We start from the raw sequence: 15,791 nt of genomic DNA, 5'->3' as shown, positions 1-15,791 counted from the left end.
TCGCCCTCCCACACGGCTCAGGAGACCTCTTCGTAGTCTGCTCATACCATCAGACAATATTTAATCCATACCCGCTTACGCGAGCTGCGGACACCAGCGATTGGCCATCCAAATATGAGGCGGCAAGGCTCGCGCACATTTCAGCACGACAATTCACATTCCTGATGCCGTTACCCCATGACAAAATGCAGCTGGCGCTGGTAGCGCTTCCCAGGAGGATCCAGCATGCCTCAGTTGCTTTAATCATCCTTGTAAAAATCCACGTTGAAGGATGGACCCTTTGGATCGAGCTCGAAGTCTGTCCACCGCACGGCAGCTGCTGCCCCAGAGCCGCCTTGGTCCCCCGGCTGCTGTTGCTCCTGCTGCTTGTTCCTGGGGCAGCAGGAAATGAAGCCCGCAAAGCCCACTTGCTGCAAACGCTCCGTGCAGCCCAACGCCTCATGTGCTACTTGGACGGACTTGCCATGCGATACGATCAGCACCTGCACACCCGACCAGGGCTACGTTCAGTTCGGCTTTGTGCTATCCTCTCGTAGGGAGCATGGCAGGATGAGATAGTCATCACAGGCTAGCGGAGTGCCCTCAAGCCCCTCTAGTGCATACAACGGCCTTTCAGTTAGGCCAGGTGTCTGCCCTTGGCCAGCGGCGAATTCGGTCTACAATCAAAGACACATGCAGCTTCTCACTTGTTGCCCTGGGTGTTTCACCGCGAGCTCAAGTATGACTTGCCGGAACCGCAACGCAGCGCCGTGCTCGGACTCTGGCACCTGCGGCCATTCGCTTTCCAAGATGCGTGCCTTCCTGGAAAAGCGCTGCCGGACTGGCCGTGAATGCCTCCTGTACGTGCCGCGCCATAGCCAATAGCGGACCCGTTGTGAGAATGACGGATAGCTCGTCTTGAAGAGGAGCTCTGAGCGGGTTTGGAAAGCAAAGACGACAACATTAAAAACTGTATGCTTCATAATAATGTTCCATCTGAAGGGCCAAAATATGAATCTGAAACGAGCAGGGGTTACAGAAAAACCCGGGCAAGAGTAGCACGGCAGCCTGTACGAGATAGGTAAGAAGCGAGTCCACTGCCAGGCAGTTATTGCGTAGAACGACTTTCCGTTAATTAGGAGAGGACAGCTTATCCAATTACTCCTGTTTGGATCTTTCGTCCGGCTAACCTCAGAACGCGGCAAGGCATAGTATCACCTTACTTGGGTTATGCACTTCGGAAAGGCCTTTGTGAACGATGACAGGTGTTCGCTCGGATCCAAGCGCGCGCAGTAAGCGCTCTGAGGTTTCAAGGCATCTTAGGAAGGGTGACGTGTAGACCACTGCACGGGGATGGATTGGCAGATGGGTGAAACCACAAGCGACAAGTAACATGGAAAAACCAATATCATACTATGAAGGATTAGTCTAATATACACTCCATGTACAGTAGCTCCGCAAAAGTTCGGCAAGTGCACCATCCCCGAAGTGCACGCCTGTGATGGGAGCTTGGCAACTGACGCACCATCAAAAGACCGCCCTGCCTCTTTCAATCTCTTTGCTGCCCCAGCAATTTCATGCTCTACGTCAGCTAAAGGTGTATCAAAGGGAAAGCGGGCTTGGATATGCCACGAAGGGTTGTCCGTATCTTCTCTGCGGCCGTGACGGATAACAACAATGTTGTCAGGAAGACCTGAGTTTGTGGCCTCGCCGTTGCCCATTTTGTGAAGTTCACAGTCTGATGGCAATTCACTTCTTTTTGTCGGACCTGTAGGTTCCGCTGTGCACATGTGTAGGCAGGTATAGACTTCGGAACATGTCAAGAAAGTTTACGTTTAAGATGGACGATGGTCAACGGGTCCGCATGGATTGTATCTCCATTGTCGTATGTGCTGTGCATGCTGTCGCCATGCTGAATTATGGAAGACGTTGTGTATGCTGTGGGGAAAGCCGCAGGTGCAAATCTCCTAAGAGGATTAAAAATTAGATTGCATATTCTTGGCGCAACTTGTTTGCGCTGTTCGCCATGTTACGATGACTTTTAAAAATTGTCCTTACGCGTTGGCTTACCGCTCTAATCTAGCTTAGCAGCTGACCAATTGTGACAATGTTATCATCGTTTGGCCCTTAAAGACGCTTTCCTGCTGATTCTTCTCCTCGCGGTGGACTTCCTCCGTTCTTGAGCGATGCCCAGCATTAAGAGGGAGCGCGAAGGTGGATCCGAGGAGAACGAAAACGATTATACAGATGAGGACGCGGAGGATATGGAGGATGACGAAGAAGGAGCACTGGTAGCTGGCGACGGTGCCGGGCCTTCGGCAAGCAACCGGGCGTAAGTCTGCTGAGGAGTTTCGAAGCATCCACTGTACTACAATGGTGTAGTATCTCAAGCTTTTCTGTGCACAGTGCGATGTTCTTTGCGAAGGGAGCTGTGAAGCTGGTTAAGGTGCATGACTTCATGGTAAGAGAGATGAGGTTGTCGCAATTCCCTGGGTCACCTCATCGCCATCTTCTGAGCTTGCAAAATCCTGTCCACTGAACCTTTTGCATGCTTCCTACGACACATGTATTGTGACCTGCCGTTGTTGTTCGCCTGCACAGACGTACAACGGAACCGTTACCATCCTGCCGGGACCGCGACTGAACCTTGTCCTGGGACCAAATGGTATGGTGGGAAGTCGAGTCGGGGTTAAGGCTGTGCACCTGAGCGCATCTCTGTGGCATGGGAGCAGACTGGATGCAGGCCTGGGGCAGACTGGGATGCCTGGGGTTTTGTGGTTGCCCTGAGCGCCTTCAGGTGTTGCGGTGTCGGGACCTGACCGACTAACTGTATGTATTCCTTTCCGCTTGCAGGAACGGGCAAATCTTCATTCGTTTGTGCGCTTTGCTTGGGCCTTAACGGCTCGCCCAAGGTAGGACCCTGAGACGCGAGTTATGCGTTGCCCTGCACTATTAATCCTCTCGCCTTTGCAGTCTCGGTGTCGGTATTGTTGGCCGCCCCGACGTCATGCACCGTTCTGGAAAGATTGATGTCTCGTTGCATCAATCCCACAACCCCTCCCGCCATCCCGTAACCGCCCCATCCACCCTCGCAGACGCTAGGTCGTGCCGATGACATCAAAGCGTTCGTCAGACGAGGAATGCACTCCTTCTGGACTGAGATCACTCTCAGTTCTGGTGGCGAAGGACGTGACTATGTGGTGAAGCGCACGGTTACAGTGCGTGTAGATAGAGAACCCAACGGAGAGCGGAAGGAGCGTTCCGAAAGTAAATGGAAGATCAATGGTAAGCCTGTGGCTCGAGAATGGTTTCATGGTGCCAGGACGGCCATGTGGCATCCAGTTAGTGTACAAGGCTGGGCATGGAATTCCGCTTTGCGAGGTCAGTCCTATGCGCCGAAGATCGGGCTATTTTAACCGCGCTGTCCATCTCCAGATCCCGACGAGACGCGTCACTGGGAGCGGTGAGGGGGAATCAAGCGTCAGTACGCAATGAAAGGTCCCGGGCCCTTGTGGCCCTTTGTTGGTTCACATGAGGCACATGGCAGCATCAGGGCTGTAATTCTGCAGTAGGGGGCAGCAGATGGGGCCGGCCCGCATCGTACAGGCCAGCACAACTTGCCATTATGGTTATATGCCATTACCTGATCATGAGGCTCACATGGGAACTTCAAATGTCCAACAGACCACAGACATCCCCTGAACGTATGTCGTCTGGTGCTCAGCGGTCAGTGTGAGATTAGTCGCAACGGCCCCTTGCCTGCAGGCGTCGATGCAACAGCGAAGGAGGTCGATAAGCTCATTAAGCGCTTGAACATCCAATTCGGCAACCTCTGCCAGGTGGGTGTAGGGCCTACTGGGGTGATGGCCAACAATTATAGCTGGGCGCAAGCACGCCGTGCGGTCAGGCCCTCATTACTGCTTTATGCAGTTGGCCAACGGGGCGGCCCCATCAGGTGTACTGATATCAGGGTCCCTAGTGTCCGTACTACGGAAAACTTAGTAGGCTCGAAGGTCAGGTCCCCTCAGCCTATCCCGCCAAGCCACGCAGCTCTGAGGCCTCGCGTCACGTCCAAGAGCGCAGAACACAGAAAGCTGCGTGGCTAACTCTTCCCCGTCTCCACCCCCCCGCCTCCGTTGCCTCTTCTCACTGGTGGTCATGGCGATAGTTTCTACCGCAAGATAAGGTGGCTGAGTTCGCCAAGATGGACCAGTACGAACTGTTGGGGGCTACCTTGATGGCCGTGGGGGATGCGTCGCTGCACGAACAACACCAGTTACTCATTAACCTGCGGAAGGAAGAGAGACAAGAAATTGCGGTATGTGACATAGAGCCCTATCTTCCTTGCGAACTGGGCATGATTTGAGTTTGCCTGCGTGGAGAGAAGCTAGCTCGGCCCTGCATATAGACGCCCTCCTGGCGCCCATCGCACAGACGCCAAACATAAAGCTGAAGGCGGATACAGGTGGTCACAACATGTGCACGGCGTTGTTTGGGGTTCCGTTGCGTAGGACCTCAACACCACCACCGAACGGCTGCAAAAGCTCCAGGCCGAGCACGATCGGCAGCGGCGCGACTATGAACGTTTCCAGAAACGCGAGAAGCTGATGGAAGAGGTGGGTCCGGTCTAGGGGTGACTTTTTAATAGGCCCAATGACCGTGAGCGCGGCGCACGTACCTGCAATCTTTGCGACTGCGGAGCGGTGAAAGACGAATTGCATGTGTTTGGGGAATGCGCTGCTTATGATGGCTTGAGGGCTAAGTATGGGAGTGAGCTCGGGTTTCAAGGGCGCACCGTCATGACCGAGACTCCCCCGCTGGCATTAGCTAGCTTTTTCTCCGAGGTCTGGGAGACTAGGCACGCAGCGCTCCGGCGCTTCGCGTTCAAACGAGAACGGGAGGACGGCCCCCGACACCGTAACATGAACTTTCACTAACGGTCCATGGGGCCCCGTGGCTTTGACGGACCCCTCTGCTACTTTTTTCAGTGCGCGTCTTGCCTTCCCTTTAAGCTGTCATTTTGTCATTATCACATTATTATTGGCTCCTGTCTTTGCCGGTGTCAGCTGTCCACGACATGCCCTCCGTTGCTGCCAAGGCCTCTGCTTGTTTCAGCTCACGTGGCTTTCACCCCGCACTCCGGGGTTTACACGTTGGTCGCACCCGCTCCTGTAGGCTCGTTCCTTCCTGTCCAAAGCCAAGTGGCTGGATGTGATTGCGAAGAGCAGGACCGCAGATGAGGCCAAGAAGCGGTGGGTGGAGAAGCGGGACGCCCGCAGGGCCCTGGAGGGCAAGCAGGAGGAGCAAATACGCCCCATCAGGTGCGGAGGCGTGAGGATCATGCGCGCGCTTCCGGTGGTGGGCAGAGCTGTCGGCACTCCGCATGGGTATCGCTTGGGAGGTTTTGGAACACCGCACATTTGGACAAATTGAGTAGTTCGTACAAAAACGGCTGGGCGCAAGCTTCCAGTAGGCACTCACCCGTTTCACGGTGCTCTTATCGTGCAAGGCAGCAGATAGGAGCAGTTCCCGGTAGTTCAGGCGCGCCTAGGTGCGCCAGTGGTCCAAGCAGGTAGCCAGGCGAGCGGATTCTCGGATAGGCTGGTATGTCCATAGGACAGAAAACGCCCGATGCAAATTCGGACTGCATTCTCTGTCATACAGAATTTACACACGCGAATGTAAATTCCTTGTTTGACGTTAAACACCGTCTCATGCGACCTGATCATCCCACTGGCCCGGCCGTTCGGCCCGTGTGTGAGCAGGGATCGCGAGGAAGCCCTGAAGGACATCCGGCAGAAGAAGACGTCGGCCGAGCGCCTGGCGAAGGAAGCGGATGCGCACATGCGGCGATTAGCTGATAAACTCAATAAGCAAGTACGTAATGCCCGGCCGGGCTGGGCGGGCTTGCGGGCCGGCCCTGGCTCTGCTGTTCAAGGGCCCATGCATATGCGGTGTGGTGTTGAAGTATTTGTTGTTGACCGAAGCCGTGTTGGACCGTGTCCGCTGCCTTCGGGACTCTTCCTGGCTGACTGTTTACTTCGGTGCAGACGGGTGCTACAGCGCCCTCAAACAAGCCATTCCACCTTCGCGACAGGCCGCATCTTGGGTTTGAGAAGTTTCGCAACTCGCGCTTCCCTCCGTCGCTTTGCAAACCTCAACTGCGATGTTCTACAGGACAGCGAAATTGCCTCCCTGGCTGACGAGTTATCCTCCCTAGACCAGCAAACTAAGGAGCGGGCGGACCAGATTACCGCGGCACGTATGAGGTTAGAGAGGGCGCAGGCGGAGCTGGCGAAGGCACCCGACCGACCGCCGCAGGTACGCAGCCAGCAGGCTTTGCTCTGCCCCATCGGCCTCCACCGTTGTGGAACCTGAACCTGACGGCGTGCTTTGTCGCGACAAGGCGGGACGCCATTCCACCGCGTTGTCATTCTGTACCGCTTGGAAGCTCTATCTATGGGACCCTTAGCACGATAGCGCCGGAGAAGTAACCGCGCCTGGCTTACGCCGGCATTGGGCAAGATGCATCCCGGCGGCTCCCTGACTTACCTTGGTGTTATACACCTTTGCTTATCCTATGTTCATGCTATCTGTTGCCGAAACCGATGGTCGACGTCCCCGCCCGGTTTGCCAGGAGCTGGTCAACCGGGCGCATGAGTTGCGCTCCCTGATCCAAGGCAGTCTCAGTGAGTCCAGTGAGGTGGAGGCCCAGCAGAACACCCTGACCCTCCAGATTCAGAGTCACCAGGCGCAGATTGGGCGAGTCCGAGGTGGGTCGGCAACGTGCCTCTTGTTTCCGCGTGCTGGCACCGGGCAGCAGATTTCCGCGCACACCCCGCCTTTAAGCAGCGAGGCGTAGGCCTGTTTGCGGATTCCAACAACTCCGGGGTGCGCAGTTCGCAGGACGCGGATCACACGGCAGTCGTGGCATGACACCTAGATGTTACCGTCCTTAATCCGGCACCCCTACATGGCTTAGTGTTGCCCCATTTACGGAACTATGCATATAGTACGTCGCCGCATCGAGGTAGCTTGCGACCCAAGGGATGGACCTGCGTCCCTCGTGACCGCATCCAACAGGCCGTCTGGACCTGTTGAACAGCCGCAAGCACCAAATGCTTCAGCGTCTGGGACAGGAGCACCGCAACATTGGGGTTCTGCACCATTTCATAGAGCAGCACCGCACGGACGGCACGTTCCAGGGCCCCGTGTTCGGGCCCCTGGCGCTGGAGATATCCGTCAGGGCGGCACCCGGGATGCCCAACAGCGTGGCGCTGCAGTACGTGGAGAACTCCTGCTGGCCATGGCTGGGTTCCTACATCGTCACAAACAAGTACGTGGTCTTCTGTTCCACCAGTGGAATAGCAGACGCGGGCCCAACAGCACAGTACCTTCGTGATTTGTTGCGTCCGCGCGCGTATGTGACCGTTATGGTGCGGAGCAGGATTGCGCGCCTCGGCCTTGATGGCCCTTTCCGTAGTCTCCACTAGAGAGGTGGTGCGCCGGGTGTGACGTGGTGTTGACGACCTGGGTTGTGCCCAGTGCCAGCATGCAGGTGTCAGCAGTGGCGGGCCTCTTCTGTGCTGACCGACTCATGGCCCATTGCCCGTGCAGGCATGACGAGAAGCTTCTAAACGACGAAGCCCGGCGTAATGGCGTCTCGCCGACTGTGAAGATCGTTTGCTCGTCATACAACCCTAACGTTCCGTTCCACGTGGAGCATCCGGCGGGTACCGCCAGCCAACATGCCGGGTAAGGAGACGGCGCGCTAAGCTGCATTTGGCAGTGTCCCTGAGGAAAGGCAGGCGTGGGCTGGGACGTCAGGAAAGGGCTCCTAGGTCACTGCCTGGGTGTTCTATGTTTCGTGCAGCACGCCAGTGCTCCCTGCCGTGCGCAATCTAATACAACTTGTCCACCCTGCAGATACGGCATTCTGCATACCTTGGACGAGCTCATCGAAGCAGCCCCCGTCTTCATGCATTTGGTGGTCAAGCAGTGCAACGCCAACTACATCTACATCGGAACGAGGTAAGAGCTATGGCCGTGCGGTTCCGCGCTGCAGCCTGAAGTAGAGCTCCCTTCCTACACTTCGCATATAAGCCGCGTTTGCAATCCTGCTTGCAATGTAACCTTACATACTGCACATGCGATGTGCCAGGGACTATCATGTGTTAAGGTGAATGGGCGATGTCTTGCTGCGATGATGACGATTGCCTGCCTTTGCTCCTGTCCTTGCAGTCAGACCCTGACTGCCATGGAAGCTCTCAGCCAGGAGACGCCCATCAGGACGGTGCTGGTGGGGAACACCCGACTGTCCATCATTCGCTCGCGCTACAACGCGGCCGTGCGCCCAATAGAGAACGGCGACCTCAAGCCGCCGCGGTTGCTGGGCTCGGGTGGGGGCAGCGAGGAGGACACAGAACGGGCGGAGCTGCAGCGGGAGGAGAGCGCCCTGGCACAGGTGGGTGGGGGACTAGGGATGCTGCTTGGGTTCCCTGGTAGACGCTAGGTGTTGGGCAGGCAAAAGGCTTAATGCTGAATGCGGGACAGCGAACTGACACCTGTTAACTCCGCTTGAAAGGGGAGGCCAACCTGTCCTATTACTGTATGGAGTAATTTGCATGTTTTCCTGTTTTCCTCGTATTGCATTCACACCCGGCATGACGGCCTTAGACTCCGTCGTGATGGTCTCCTGAAAGAGTTGCTGGCAATGCAGAGCGCAAAGCCTTGCACGTGGCTATCGCCTGGTGCCCTCTCGCTGCCCCTCCGCAGGAGCGCGACCGGTTGCTTGCTGAGGCAGAGCAACTAGGTCAGCAGCTGCAGCAACACGAGCAAAAGCGGCAAGCGTGGCAGGCGGAGATCAAGCGGCTGGAAGCGCAGTATCAGGCCATCCAGCGCAAGTAAGTACCGCGGCAGGGGACGGTGTTTCTTTTGAGGACGAGTTGGGGTTGTTTTGATTGCGGCTAACGGGAGCCACGGGAGCTTCTGACGGCCTGCTTGAATGAGACATCAATGTCGCCCTCCTGCACTACAGGCCTCAATTGGCATATGTAACCCTTAACGGCGCCATATACTGGCTTCCAAACAGTCGTGTCCGCCCTTATTGCGGCGTGTTCGAGTTTTCTAGGTGCAAAAGGGACTTTCATGGGAGCGACAGCGACGCCGGTGCCTTTTAATGCCGTTTTGCCAAGCCATCCCCTCTCAGGCGCACTGACCTCATGGCCGCCGTTGCGAACGCTCAGCGGACCCTGCGGAATAAGGAGGCCGTGCCGGACCCGGAGCTGCGACGGCCCGAGATACGGCGCGGCATCCACGAGAAAATTACGCATTTGGCGAGCCTGGTGGGACGGGGACGCGGGGGAACCCTGCAGGCGGGCACTGTAATTTCGCCGACTTAGAGCCGTGGGACTGTTGCCTGCATCTAGATGTATATAGGTCTGTCAAACCCTGTCGAAATCACGAAACAGGTGGTCTTGTTTGTCCCTCCCCACCCAGCGCACCGCGAGAACCTGCTGACCGGCTAGTTTGTAGCTGCAGCAGTGAAGTATGTATGGCGCACAGCCAGCTTATTGCTGCTGTTCGAAAGTGTGTTTGGGAGTTCCATTGGGTTGGAGCAATCGTTGCACTGGGCTGACTCGTTTGTCCCCTGTCCCCATTTGAACAACAGAGCCAGCAGGTACTGGCCGCCGCGCAAGATCTGTGGATGCACATGCGGAAGTTCCAGGCGCTAGAGCTACGGTTCTACGAAGCGACCGCGCAGGTACACACTTGTGGGTGTGTCTCCGTCGGCAAAACCCTTAGCATTGCATTATTGATTAAATTGGAGCGTCATGTCTCTAGCTGTATGTGCATGATCTCCCGATGCGTGCCTTACACTGCTGCCTTTTACGCTGATGTTCGCGTTGCTGTCGAACTGCGCTGAGGCGGTGTTAGTGATGCATCGGCTTGGTAGGCCAGGCCAATGACGCCTCCGCTGCCTGCTGCACTGCCTCCAGCTCAATGCGCTCAAGGCAAGTCGTGACAAGCGCGAGAAGGAGCTGCAGGCGGCGCGCAATGCAGCCCACACCGCCGAGGAGGCCTTGAAGTCCGCCAAGAGCGACTTGAAATGCACCATGGACAACGCCACGGAGAACTACCCACTCAGCGAAGCAGACAAGTGAGTCTGCCGCGACCGTCATCATGTGGTCCTGCCTTGGGGGAAATGGCTGAACAGCTCCACATGTTGGTGATGTATGTCCATGCATACGTACATGCTCGGGTCCTCTCAATCCCCTGGCCTTTTGTTTACACTCTGGAAATATACGAACCATTCAATCGGGGTGGCGTGCAGGGAAGAAGTGAAACGGTTGGCGGCGGAGGGCGTGCAACCCAGCGCGCTGCGTGAGGCATCAGAAGCGAAGGCGGCGGAGGCGGAGCAGGTGGTGTGCAACAACCAAAACGTGGCGAACGAGTTCCGCAAGTGAGTCATAGCCGGGGTCTGAAGTGCTGCTGCACCCTTACCTGAGGAAGTGCCAGAAGTATTACTGGCACCTATTGCAAGCGTCGAACTGTTTGGGCTGCACGATTAGGTATCGAAGTGCTGGTTGGCGGGCCAACAGCGGTCCACCTGAGCGTTCTCTGCTGTGGCGAGCACTACAGCACCTGTGCTGTGCCTCGGACTCAAGGGGTGTCCATTAAGCCCTTAAATTTCTTCCAGCGGTGAAGAAATGCTCGGCACCTGTATCCGTACCCTGCTGTGCACCCTCCAGGCGCCAGGCGGAGATCACGCATCTCACGGAAAAGATGAAGCAGCACGAGGAGCGGTGTCAGCAGCTGCGAGGGAGCATTGAGGACGCCCAGGTGCGGAAGACATAGACCATCCTGCACGCAGGCTTCCATTTGCCGGTCCTGTTGATTGTAGTGTAGCGACCGCGGGTAGCTGCAAGCCAGCATGTGCTGTTGGCTCCAGGTCCTTGTCTATGAGCTCCGAATCGTAGCTGTTTACGGAGCAGGGAAGGCGGCCACAGGCTTTCTTCATGGTAATCCTTTTTTAGCGTCAATGCGAACCGTTGCCGCGGGTTGCCTTGATTTGCGATGGCAACGACCCACGGTCTGAGCGTATGGGCAGTTTAGGGGTAGTCACATGCAGTAGGTGCAAGCTGTACCGTTATATCCCTTACCATGAAAACTCCAAACCACATCAGCGCGCCATGTTATCTGCGTGTATTGCAGAGCCTGTGGCTCCCAGAGATCCGCAATATGGTCTCCACGATCAACGCGTCCTTCTCCAACAACTTCAAGGAGATCGGCTGTGCCGGGGAGGTCCGGCTGCACGAGGACGAGGACTTCGAGAAGTTTGCCATCCAGATTCTGTGAGCAGGGGGCCGGTGTGCGTCAATCAGTCACGGCGCGGCGTCTGGAGTCCATTGTCGCACTTACTAGTTTGTTTCCTTTTGGGGAAGAGGGAAGCCATGGCATGCGGCTCGGTAGGTCTGCTTCCTCCTTACGTTGGGGGATGAAGAGAGGTGCTTCGCTTATAGGCAGCAACGCGCCCTATGGAAACATTGGGCGTGGCTTTCAAGCCTCGTTATCTCATGTGGCTGCTTACGCGGCTGTGTGCGGCCTGCGATGTAATGCGTCTTGAGCACGTGGTTGCCTGTCCCGTGGGCGCTGTGCCGAAGCCACAGTAGCTGACTCAAGCTCCTCTTGGTCTCGTACCCTTGATTTTACTCTTCCTGCAGGGTGCAGTTTCGGGTGCAGGAGGACATGCAGTTGCTGACCGGCACCCGGCAGAGCGGGGGCGAGCGCAGCGTCTCAACCATCCTGTATCTGATCGCGCTACAGGTTCGTTGTGTCGTAGTATGGGGATGCCGCAGCCCACGGGGACGCCCGATGCGGTGCCTCGCACGCCAGGGGTGTCTAATTATCTACGGAACAAGCAGGAAGGTTGTTGAACCCCTAGGTTGTCGACTGACTATCCAAGCAGGTTACGAGTTCCGCACACACATACACACACACACCCGTGCGGGGGTGTCTATTAAAGCCGGGGGCCCATAGACGGTAGATTGATGTTTATGCGGGTATGCGGGGGGCCATTACCGTTCGCCCTCGTCCGCTTCAGCGCGAAGCACCTTAGCGCAACGTATCTGACCTGCCAGACTTTCCAGACTTCCCCTGGCCAATGCCAGGGGCGGTGCCTCGGTCTATAATGGTGCGCATGCTGCGCCCTTAAAAAACGAGGTCTCCGTCTACTTAGGGTTTTCCGCTAAAACATGCAATCGTCTTCAACCGCTCCACAGTCACAGAGCCTGCAGGTACGCGCGGTGCGCTCACGGCCGTCTGGCCGGTTAACTCCCAACAGCCCCACTGGAAACGCATGAGCACTTGATGCAATGCTGGGGCATTGTTACTTCAGTGTGCACCAGCCACTCGAGACGCGCACCCGTAGGGAGGGAGTTCAGGTAGCGGCAAGCCTTGATGCCGCTACTTCCACTGGGGAAAGCGCGGGGGTCACCCAGGATATCAGGACACTCCCACCACGCGTTCAGACGCTTAGCAAATTCCTTTCGTATGCTCCCCACTAGCAATTTAAGGGTGGCGTAGTGCGCTATGAGGTTATCACCACGCATGCTGGTGATGGCCGCATAGGCTAGGACCTTGCTCGTCAGCACTCAGTAACACCCTCCAGCGCCAACTCCGCCACAGCATCCCCGGCCTTTTTAACCATGGAATTCCAAAACCTAAATACAAGGTTGTCCCAATGGAACTGGAGCGGCCTCTGCGACAGCTCGCGGTAGAGGGGAACCATAGTCGGGTTCCTCACCCCTACTACGGACCACATATTTGCGCGCTGCTCCCGGACCATAGGATTAACCATTGCCCCTCCTAAACTCACATTTAATGAAGTCAGGTCCCCTCCATAAGATAACACCGGTACAATGAGCGCGCTATAGAGACATACTTAGCTTAGTAGCCCGAACGTGGCTCGCCTCCCTGCCCAAACGTGGCTCGCCTCCCTGCCCGAACATGGCCCTCCCTCCCAAAGCGCTCATAGCCCTTGAGACGCAATCGCAACACACATTATTCCATCCACCAGTACTGTTTCCGTTGTCACGGTCCCACGGCTTCAGACATGAGGGGGCCACCACCTAGCACGCAGGACTGTCCCTTAACAGTTTATGGATCCGCTGGGCACGCCTCTCCCGAACTCTCCTGCCCATAGGGTGTCACGGCGACCCCCTTCCGCGTCGTGGACGAGATCAACCAGGGCATGGACCCCATCAACGAGCGCAAGGTAGGGTTAGCGGGCTGTGCTACTGGCGCGGTAACCGTGCGCCATTGCCGCGATGTTGGGCGAGCTCTGCCTCAAATACTGCAACCGGCTTTTATGGCACGCTATTGCGGCTCAAATGCGGGTCGTTCGAAGATCTTCTGTTGCAATTCATCGACACGTCGACGCGGCATCTATGCTATAGTCGTCAGTCAACAGCTACAAACATCCCGCCAAGACCGAGTTCCGCGCTTTCTAGGAAATCCTAGTGGTTTGACGAACAGTTGCATCTTGCAGACGGTCGCCCTCCCTGTGCTCATGCTGATGGACAGGTGTACAAACAGCTCGTGGCCGCCAGCACGGAGGAGCACACGCCGCAGTGCTTCCTGCTGACGCCCAAGCTGCTGTCTGGTTTGGAGTACACCAGCGATATCCATACACACATCATCTACAGTAGCGCCGAAATGGAGGCAGGGCTGCCGACGACGTTCACAACGGTGAGATGGGGGAAAGCCGCGTTATGTGATTTTGGCGCTGTCGGAACGGGGATCTCCTGCCCCGCTCTAACAGTAACCAAGAGCTGCTAGCCGGGATACTAACAAAACCGCACTAATCTTTTATACTACTGCAGGCTGACATCTGCGGCTGAAGAGGCAGCATTTACCTGAAGGGCAGTTCATTACTTCTTGATGAGGAACGGCGGATGCGCCCTAACCTCCAGGCTGTTAGAGTTCGGAGCCTCCTGCAATGTTATCCCTGTAGAGTACCTCCTTGGTTATTGTCGTTACCGATTGGACGCTCAGTGGCCGTGCCATTGTTGGTTTTATGGTTGGTAGTGCACGACGCAAGTGATGGAGTTGGATATAGATTGGGTTTAATGCCACCTACTGGGTGCCTGTCGAAAACCTCACATCTGCGCGGTTTGGTCCAGAGGAGCCAACCCACGCTGCAAAGACTAAGCTCGGGTGGCAGTGGCTATTCCGCTTGACCTGTCCAGAACCCAGCCGAACAGTTCCACTTTTGCAGCCAAGAACCGTTTTCAAGTGCCCTACCAATGAGGTCAGGAATAGCTTTATAGTAGCTGCCGTACAGCCGCAAGCAGCCTACACTCCTGTTGCATTCAAGCTGTAGTCAATTCATGCGAAACTTGTCACCCGCCTGCCTTCATCCACAGCGACGCTCGTTAATTTTTCACCAAAGAGCCAACATTAAATATACATGGCTGCCACAGCTGCTGCGCATTGCTGGAAGTAATACACAAGAAAGCCAAGATTACAAGCAATGGTTTGCCCTGTATCAAGGAGGCGTCATCTTCCCTAGACCTGCAAAATGGAGTGCATTGTGTTGCGCAGGAACAAGGACAATCGCACACGTGCTACAAATGACCCTAAACTCTCCATATCGGTGCACGATGGCCGGCCGGCCGGCATGGCATGTTAAACACAAGTTACACCTCATCAATCATCCAATTGTAACCAATACTCATGTTTTTCTGGTATTAATCAGGCCACGTGCCCAGGATTATGGAACAAGAAAGCTCAAAAGTGGTGATGGGTTCGCATTCTAATATCTAGGACTGGCTTTCACTGCCGCTGCACAAGCCTGTACTACAGCATTGTCATTGCCATTGGTGATATATACATACTCTTGACGTAAATGGGGGACCAGCGGGGTTACAGTTCCCGTTCCTCCGTCCCGGCTAAGACATATCCAAAAACTTACTCGGAATGAGCTCGTTCTAGTTGCTATTGGTTCTCCTGTTTTTCTGTTATTCACCTGGACCGGTGACTGAGCTCACTGATCAAGTGAATTTTCAAGCGGATAGGAGTTATCCGAGGACAGCAGAGCCAGTTGCGCCAAAACCAGCTTTCCGCAATTCCTTATGTTTTAGTATCGACTCATCAAAATGTGCGAAAAGCTCTGCCTTGCTTGATTGATATGATGCCATCGACGTTACAGATCCCGTTCCGGTGTCCCGGCTAAGACATAGCCAAACACATTACCCTTCACCAAAACGCATCCATTCCTGTTGCACATTTCCTCATTTATTTCCGTTAATGATCTTGCTTCCTACGCGGCGCTGCGGAGCGACTGAGATTACAAGTAGATAGGAGTTACTACGCCGCTGCGGACTTAGGGTTTGCCCTGAAATGTCATAGCACAGTACATGCATGGTACTTATCAAAATGTAGCTTTGACGCCGTAAAATATGATCTTACCACATGCCATTATTGGCAGGCTTGTCGGTCCCAAGGCTCCATTTTGCTGTTGTCGACCCCCAAAAGACAATGATTACCAGAGCTGCGAAAACCATCGCATGAAGATGGATACAATAAGCATTTGGGTGGGATCTCAAACGATACGTACAGAGATGGCGCTGGAACGCCGACCGACAGCATGGGTTCGCGCAACCTCACGTCCAGCAGGCGGCCGCGTCTAGGCACCGAATACACTGAATTCCTAATGACGACCGCTATTGCTGGCCTTGCAAAGCTCTATTTCGCCGCCGACACATGACCCAAGTGACAGTTCTGTCGAACGAAGTCATGCAGGCCTTACG

General features: G+C 55.6%; 1 protein-coding gene across 1 annotated transcript; it reads left to right on the top strand.

The window, feature by feature from the left end:
* Positions 1 to 2,389: 2,389 nt before the first annotated feature.
* Positions 2,390 to 13,880, top strand: smc5 (structural maintenance of chromosomes protein 5; the record flags this gene model as incomplete). Its single annotated transcript, XM_002946528.1, has 26 exons — positions 2,390 to 2,440; positions 2,581 to 2,649; positions 3,075 to 3,264; positions 3,745 to 3,818; positions 4,148 to 4,297; positions 4,491 to 4,595; positions 5,155 to 5,300; positions 5,745 to 5,856; positions 6,157 to 6,300; positions 6,617 to 6,752; positions 7,063 to 7,315; positions 7,597 to 7,734; positions 7,906 to 8,010; positions 8,221 to 8,443; positions 8,755 to 8,882; positions 9,188 to 9,323; positions 9,650 to 9,742; positions 9,978 to 10,138; positions 10,313 to 10,441; positions 10,731 to 10,821; positions 11,194 to 11,333; positions 11,703 to 11,805; positions 12,261 to 12,275; positions 13,184 to 13,255; positions 13,564 to 13,728; positions 13,863 to 13,880. 26 exons carry the CDS (start codon positions 2,390 to 2,392, stop codon positions 13,878 to 13,880), a joined length of 3,147 nt encoding a protein of 1,048 aa, XP_002946574.1.
* Between the last annotated feature and the right edge of the window lie 1,911 nt (positions 13,881 to 15,791).

The sequence above is a fragment of the Volvox carteri genome (assembly GCF_000143455.1).
Source record: "Volvox carteri f. nagariensis unplaced genomic scaffold VOLCAscaffold_3, whole genome shotgun sequence".
Classification (NCBI taxonomy): Eukaryota; Viridiplantae; Chlorophyta; class Chlorophyceae; order Chlamydomonadales; family Volvocaceae; genus Volvox; species Volvox carteri.
Note: the sequence above shows the minus strand (reverse complement) of the source record. Positions and strands in the feature narration are given on the sequence as shown.